Raw genomic sequence first — 8,680 nt, 5'->3', positions numbered from 1 at the left:
ACCAAAATGGAGAAGAAAGGTAGTTTAACTGACTTTGAATGTGGCATGGACAGCAGGATAGAGCACTGTGTCATAAAGCTCAGATCACCTCTGACTGGTTTTCTGTGCACTCAAATGGCCTCCAGTCGCCAGACTGTGCACTTCTGAAAGCGGTAAGTGTAGCTACTCAGGTATTCAGTGAATGTAGATAGAAGTGACCCGACATATCAGCTTGGATTAGTCATTTGCAGGTGAAATTGGCAAGTATTAGACCTCACAGACATCATTCAAGTCACTGTACAGGTCACTGATGGAAAGTAACCGAGTTATACTTGTGGCCTTTTTCAATACATACAAAGATGGATCTATTTAACTGGACCACTTTCCAAATTTTACCCAAGATTGTGGGACGTGAGATAATGTCTACGTTACCTTTACTGGTATGCTCTATTGTCCAATGTTGTCTAAAACAATATTTGTAAACAAAGGAAAACTAGGACCAAAAATCTGAATTTGCTGGATTTTTATTTTAAAACTAACCACAAAGTTCTATCAATACAAAAAGTATAAAAAGTACAAAAAGCATTGTTCAAAAATAACTTGAGATGAAAATATGAATTGGCACTGTGGGTATTATTCAGAATAGAAAAAGATGGCATCTCGTCAGAGCGCGTTCAAGGCATTAAATTCACATTGATTTGATTACAGATCCTGGAACAGTGAAAACACTCATCCAGCAATCAGCACTTTCAGATATCAAACAGATACAGTTTTATCCCCACTTAACCAAAAGGAAAAAAACAAAACAAAAAAAAAAAAAAAAACAAAAGTTAACATTTCTTGTGGTCATACATGATGTGTACCTAATAAAATAAGAAAACAAAATTATTTAAATATTAAAGAAAAAAGTGTTGCAATATTATCTCAACTGTACCAAACAGAATACACCAGTCCAACAAAATCTGGCATCAGGGAGCTAAGACAGTAGCAAATACTCTTTGAAAAACAGGGAAAAAAACAAAATAATCCCAAACGTGTTGGCCACAGTGACAAGAGTCAAGACAACAACACTTACAACTAATACAAAAATACAGTATTAAATGTTTAAAACAATGCAAGTCATTATCAAGAGTTAAATGGTTTTCAAGCATTACCCAGGTTTGTCTATTCCTTTGGACAAAGGCATCCCAAGTGTGTTCCAGTCACCAGTCAGGCGCCAGACTTGGGAATGTTGACTGGTGCAACATCATCAAAATCACAAAAAACAAATCCTTTGACACACTTGAGGGAAACCTTTGTATGAAATGTTACACCTCAAAGTCTTCATCAGCATGACAATAACTCCAGTACCTTTTCTTTATGAGTGGTGCTGTGTCCATTAACCCTTTGTTTGCATGTAAAAGCACTCTCACTTCTGCACAAAACACAAAATTCTTACAGTTTCAACATCTTTTTTTGCACATCTGGCTTGGCCTTAGAAAAATCCCATTAAGTTTTCCAGTTTTAATCTAATGCAAACTTTAGATGCAATCACTGAACATCCAATGGAGGACAAACTCATAAAAATGACTAATAGCTCTAAGACTTAAAGTTAATTATATTTATAAAAAATTAAAAAAAAAATAGCTGCCCTGAGGGAGAAGCACATGGTAACCTTAACTGTTCTTGTTGCACTATGGCAGTTTGTAAGCACTTTGGATCTTTAGACCGGCTTGTGTCTCGAGTATTGCTGGGTTGAGACGACCGTTCTTGCAATGTGAACCGATGCTCGACCACAGTCGGCCATAACACTGGAAGGCTTGGGCTGACTTCATCCACCTCAAGCAATTTCACAACATCCCACTCACACATACAGACTCCCCTTGGTTCAAATCCCTTGTGTCCTCTCACTGCTCCTCATGTTAACTGCCCAGCTGATGAGAATCTATGCACGAAGACCTGCAGACAGATCATCAGGGTTGTTAAGCAATGAGTTTCAAAAACAGCCAGAAAAAAACAAAACAAAACTGTGGTTATCAAGAGACTAAGATGGAAGCCTCACCTTTGTCACAGGTACTGCTCTGCTTTTCCTGGGCAAAGTTTAGCCTGTTCTGCTCCACTGCAGTGCCGTTAGATTCGGGGCTGCTGCTGCGTGACGGGCTGCTCTCCTCGTTCTGGTATGCCATATCCAGATGCTGCTGGGCCAGTTTTAGGTGCCTGCGCAGCCTCTCCAGCTCCCGAGACGATGCCTCGTCCCCGAAAGACTCGCGACCTGAGTCTCCCAGGTTATCTCGAAATCCCAGTTTTCCAGATGGATCCTTCTTCAAAGCAGTGTGATAGCCTGGAGGCGCAGAGGGCTGGCGGCAGATGGAGGACCTCTGGCTGGCCAGAGCTGAGTGTCGTGGGGTGGGGTGCCGGGGCCGTGGCGTGCAAAAGCAGTCACGGATACCACTGATGCCAAGGTGCAGGATCTCCAACAGGGTAAAGAGGAGACACAAGGCGCTGACGGCATACATTATAAGCAGGAAGATAGTTTTCTCTGTTGGGCGTGACACGAAGCAATCCACTGTGTGCGGGCAAGGGGAACGTGTGCATACGTACGACGGTGCCACTTCCAGACCATAAAGGATGTACTGTCCAAACAGGAAGGAGGTCTCAAAGATGGCACGTGATAACAGCTGGAACACGTAGACCTTCATCAGGCCATCTCTCTTGATGCGACGGCGCCCGTCGTGCTTTTTCTTGGGCTTTTCCGCAACCTCCTTTTCCTTTTCTGGCTCAATTTCTTCAATGATCATAGGATCCTCCTCCCCATTGTCCTCCGCTTCCTCATAGTCCCTGTTAGCACCACGGCTCACTATAGGCATCCTCTTCCTGCCCTGGGGCCTGTAGTCATCGTCATCCATGCGAGCAATCTTGTGCATAGCAAACCCAAGGTACATGATGGTGGGAGTGGTGATCATAATCACCTGAAACACCCAGAAGCGAATGTGCGACAATGGCGCAAAGGCGTCATAGCATACGTTCTCGCAACCAGGTTGCTGCGTGTTACACACAAATTTACTCTGTTCATCGTAGTAGATCGACTCTCCTCCAACAACCGTCAGCACAATCCGAAAAACAATGAGGAGGGTGAGCCAGATCTTGCCCACAAAGGTGGAGTGATTGGAAATCTCATCCAAAAGGCGTGTGAGGAAGCTCCAACTCATTTTGTCTTTGGAACAGGAACACAGCTATGTCTGTGTAAGAGAAAAAAAAAAAAAAGCATATATCAAAGTTAATTTCTGGATGTCTTTACCAAGAAGCTGGCCCAACAACAGAAAGCGCGTGAAGGAATATGGGTCACTAAAATATGACCAAAAAAAGAAATACAGTAGTACTTAACATTTAAATACACTGTAGTAGGTGTATCATGTTTATGCAACACAAGGTGGTGCTATTATGCCACCCTCACAGTAGTACCCATTACAGCCATGAAGTAAAATCTGCAGGCATGTTCAGGCAAGGATCTGATATTGTCTGAATAGATGCAATCAAAATCATGTAACCACAGGCAGACTGCGATGTGCAGACAGTCTAACCAGCAGACATGGTACATGGTGTTTATCACAGCAAAAAAAGAAAGAAGAAAAAGCCCTGAGGTCAGACATTAAAAAAAAGAAGCATGCGCGTGTTAGTGTGAGGAAACTTCAGCAAGCAAAATTTCTGTCAAGCACCACATTTCCATGTTACGACACTGCTGTGCAAAGACACTGAAAGCTGTCTTCATCTTTTACAGAGTTCAGTGACATTCACAGAAGTTTAAGAAGTTACAAACTAATTCAGAGCCATGTGTGGTTGTTCTTAACTGAATTTTAGTAATCTGACAACAAGGTAGTAATGAAGAGCGTGAGTGGTTTCACACCTCATAACTTCAGCTGTGTAATTATCCAGAACTATAAACCAAGCTGCTGCACTTCAACCAGCTACATAAGGTACAAGTTTCTATTCAAACTCTTATGCTGCTTTTTGCCTCTGCCTTGAAACGACTCTGTTCATGTATCGGTCATAAAGACTGAAAAGCCTTTATTCAACTATATGAATCATAAAATAAAAAGTAGCGCTGTGCGAAAACCTCAAGTCAGCCCTCATTTCTTTAGTTGTTATCATGTGATGTATATACACTATATATTAAATATAATGTTTTGTTATCTATGTTAATAGTGAGATCAAAAGTCAATTGTTGTTGTGACCACCTTTATTCTTCAACACAACCTGAACTCTCAGGCTGAGACATTTCTGATGACAAATCCGTGCGCAGCAGATGGATCAACTGAAGGGCCAGATCCCTCTTCGCTGGATTTTTCCTATTTCTCAAGGTCATAACTTACAAATACTGTTAATCACCTGGTTTTTTTTGCCCTTTTGTCTTCCCTTTGACCAGTTTTCTCAATTTTTTTTAAGCTGAAGCCCAACGTATGCAAAGTTTTTAGCTTAACAGCCATGTGGGAAGCACTCTGTTGCTGCACAAACACTATTTCTTGTCTGTTGAACTTTTATCTGTGACCTTTTTCATCAACTCGACTAAAGAAATGGGAAATGACTTTTAACACTGTGTCATCATTGTTAGTTTTGTGCTTTTTATTCTTGACAAAGAACAGCTAGCACCCTACGGCAACATCAGCACAAAGGAATGGACTCGACTGATCCTGACATCACCATGCATTCTATTTATACTTTTTTTAAATTTATTTATTTCCTGCTCAATGCAACTAATTTATATCCAAATCTCCACTGCCAGGACATGGATGTGAGCAGAGAAACACGGCTGGAATGAAAAAAGCAACCCATGAGCTTGATGGAACAGATTCTGGATTTCCATCCTCCCATCCCTACTGTGAATATAAAAGCATGAAGTTTTGAATAACTTATATATTATGGTTACAAAAAACAAACAAACTAAAAAAAGAACATATTCACCACATCATACCACAGAGTTTATATAACATCCAAACATATCTTTAGAGTTTAAAAGTTGAAGCCAACTGCAAGTACCTCAAATCGGCATTCTTTCAAATGCCCAAAAGGGGGCGCTCTCTATAGTTTTAAAAAGATGGTTGTATTGAAGTCTGTGTGGAAACTACTCTCAGCTGACAAACTGCTCAGTTTTTCAGTCAGATCAGCTCATGGGTCATGTCGTCTGTGTGAAAGAACTTCCTTAGCTTGAGGTTTCGTGAGACTGTGCCAACGAGTGACGCCGTTATGCCGTGAAAAGAAACGCTGGACATGAAAGCCTCAAATTATTCACCCAGCACATTTGTAGGATTTATTCATAGCTTGGATTATGATACTTTTCCATCTACCCCCATGTTTTTAGCAGTGAGGGAGAAATCACGTTTAACATCATTTAAACGTTCATTCATAACTGCTGATTAAAAGTATACATGCACACCTGCAACAAGCCTTTTAGCTGATAATATGCTGTGTGGCTAAGAAAAACTGCATGCATGAAAAGACCAACTAGATCAAATAAGGGAAAAGTGACCCGAACGATTCCAACACCAACTACCACTGAAAAGCCTTCTAAAGATTACTCTCCTCAGCGCTCCAGCTCAATAAGTGGTTTGTTATACTGGGCAACTCTCCAGTGTGAGTGGTACTCATGTTTGACGCAGGGTTGGCAAGGACAAAAAACAAAACAACACAACAACTTCCCTAGATAAAGAACATTTTGCATTGTGCAGGAACAACTGGGTAATGACAATCAGATAAATGATCAGCAAGTTTGACGATTCAGTCTGAAACATTAACTACTAAATCAAACAATTATCTTCCTGCGTTTAGTCACTGCTCCCCTGTCAGTATCTCATCTGTGGTTTATGTTGTTGCTGTATGCAGCCATTTCATTTCTACATGCAAAGAGATGCAGCAACACAAAAGTGTGGTATCGCAACTGTTGGGTTTCCATGGAGATAACACATACTAAATATTTGTGAGAACTACCTTTACCCTCCATCTAAACTGAGCTATACTGTAGTTTTGTTGATGCAAAGCCAGAAGGACTAAAGGTCAAGATGATCCTCAGCTGCTTGAAATGTAGGTTAATAGTTAGTAAGAACTGACATTTTGTTCAAGTCTGAGTGCTGCCTCACAAGCAAGCCTAAAGCAAAAAGCTGGAAGTAGAAAGAGCTGAATTATGTAACTCTCAGCTGCTCTTGATAATTGAGCACTGGAATCAAAGAATGGTATGTAGATGGGCCTGTTGCTCATATCCTTATTTTTAGTTTTACAGCTCCTTCTCAGCACCACTATTCACTAGTCCATCACGTGCGAACTGCTAAGTTACTCAACAATTTATCAACTTTTACATAACAAAGATTGCCTAACAGAAATGCAGGACCTCGCTGGATCAAATTCCGAGCAGGGATTGGGATGAATAACAGACTCCATCAAAAACAATTTTTGGAATCGAGCTTATCACTTCCACTCATCAATGCTGGTACACTGCACATAACAAAACAAGGGACCTGAAGTCACGGCAGCGGAAGTGTTCATCCAAATTTTGATGAGTTTTTGTAGCGTTTCTACCCTGCTTTCAGTCTCCTTCAGCTGTGCTGACTCTGAAACCTCTCATGGGCCTACCCACCTATCAAAGAAACAGTAATGTAATGTAAAATCCATCTGCTTTCAATGACCACATTTTATATAGCTTGAACCTTACATATACTAGAGGGGGTGATGCAAACATCAGTATTAACAATTAAGATTTTGCAGAGACTCCCTAGATGCTTCCCACTCATCCCTCAAAAGACAAATGAGTTTCAGCCTTGTCTGCAGAGCCAGCCCGGGCCTGTCTGTGTGGTATTTGACAGAAAACAGGCTGCTTTCACCCAGTGGAGATTCAACACTGCTGCTGAACAGAGAGGGTTTTGTGCCACATCTGGGAGGCTCGCTGCAGTTAACCTTTCGGTACCCCATAGAAGCCCCTGTCCTGAAGCAGGGGGGAGAGACCGACAAGTAAGCAGGGACCGAGCAGACCTGAGTAAGGAGTGACTTCCGGTTAAGTTTAACGATAGAACCGGGTTTGGGGGAGAAAAGACATCCCAAACCATCCGCCCATCACAGCACAGTGAGTCACATCATAAAACCTACTTAATTAGTAAAACTGAGGAAGAGTAATGACAAGAAAACAAGAAAAATCATTTAAAAACCCAAATCCACGAATTCCGATATGAAATTTTAAGGAAGCTAATCCATTTGCAGGGAATAAAATTCCTCCTCGTGGCCAACGACTGGACACGTCGTCAGCGCGGTGCCCCGCGTGCTCCGTTAACGTTACCGACTGTTATCAAAGCAAACCGGTGGGCGACATTGTTTTTATAAATCCTGAAAACCGTTAAGAAAGTATCGATATTGCAGCTAATATCCCACATAAGCGTGTGTGGGCAGATTCCAGGGGGGAAAAAACCAGACGGTTCCTGACAGTCCAATCACAAAGTGGATGCAGATAAAAGTCCCGTTAAAACGAGATAAATAGTCCGCGTGCCAACGCAGCTGTAACTGCACATTCTGCTAATTAGATATCTTTGCCTTAATGTGCCGTAAGATTCCCCTTTTCTCTCTTTAATTAGCGCTCCCTGCTTTCACACTGTGCGCGTAAACTCTCGTTTAACGGATTTGTGCTGTAACGCACGGCTTATTAAAAACGCTGCAGTGACCTCCGACGCTTTACAATCACAGCCACCGGCGGACAGGCCCGAGAAGTTGAAGATAAAAGTCTAGTTAAAGCTCTTATTTGTTAGCCAAAGCTAAGAGAAGATGCTCCCGCGTCCCCGCCGCGCTTTGTCTGTGAGGTGTTTTACCTTCAGTTATGATTCCAGGTCTTCCTTTTCATTAAAGTCGTGGTCTTACGCAGGGTTTCTCTTTTAAATCAAAGTCCTCCCGCTCTTCATATTAAGCCATCCAGGTTTTTCTTCTTTTCCAACGAGGAGCTCGCGTCGTTTCTCCAGTTGTGTGTCGAACTGCTGGGCGAGGACAAAGAATATTCCCAAATCCCCCCTCCCCTCTTTTCTTCTCCTCCCAGTTCCAGCCAGGCACCCCACCCCCTTTCTGCGCAGCCTGGAGAACAGCATTAAACTGCCAGCATTCCTGATGCAATCTTTGCTTCGTCTTATAACTCCAGGCTGCTCAGGGTGAGAGGACCGAGAAATGTGTCGCAGGAGGAGCATTCTGGAAGCAAAGAATAAATCAGTTTTTTTACTGGAAAAAACAGAGAATGGGTTTAGTTCGCCGCTTAAATTTTGGCCTCGTAAAAAGGCTTTAATTGTTAACAACAGAGACAGCTTTATTGGAGGTGCTTGAGCCTGTCTGCAACCTGCAGAAGTTTCCATTTCTGTCCAAACTGGATAATTTCCAGGTATCCAAACTGAATTAAATGTCTCGATTTAAACTCCAAGTCAGAACAAACAGTTCCAAATCAGATGAATTTAAAACAGGCTTTAGATGTAATGACTCAGTCCATCTCTGACTCAGAGGTCCAGAAAAAAAATCAAACACACACACGTACAAACGAGGACTGACAGGTTCCAAAAAATTATAATAATGTCACACAGAAAAGCAGATGTGCAGTGCCTTCAAAGCTGAAAGTCACAGTAATTCAAGTGTTTTAGATATCCACGTTCAAGGAGCTGATTAAACACATCCAACAGATGCCAAAGAGATAAGATACCCATTGAGGAAGACA

General features: G+C 41.9%; 1 protein-coding gene across 1 annotated transcript; it reads right to left on the bottom strand.

Annotated features, from left to right (window-relative positions):
• Positions 1-487: 487 nt before the first annotated feature.
• gjc4b (gap junction protein gamma 4b) lies at positions 488-8,002 on the bottom strand. Its single transcript, XM_004559215.6, has 3 exons — positions 7,800-8,002; positions 2,021-3,197; positions 488-1,917 (listed from the first exon to the last, which is right to left on the bottom strand). Exons 2-3 carry the CDS (start codon positions 3,165-3,167, stop codon positions 1,904-1,906), a joined length of 1,161 nt encoding a protein of 386 aa, XP_004559272.3. The 5' UTR covers positions 3,168-3,197; positions 7,800-8,002; the 3' UTR covers positions 488-1,903.
• Positions 8,003-8,680: the final 678 nt, after the last annotated feature.

Source organism: Maylandia zebra, linkage group LG16 (genome assembly GCF_041146795.1).
Source record: "Maylandia zebra isolate NMK-2024a linkage group LG16, Mzebra_GT3a, whole genome shotgun sequence".
Classification (NCBI taxonomy): Eukaryota; Metazoa; Chordata; class Actinopteri; order Cichliformes; family Cichlidae; genus Maylandia; species Maylandia zebra.
Note: the sequence above shows the minus strand (reverse complement) of the source record. Positions and strands in the feature narration are given on the sequence as shown.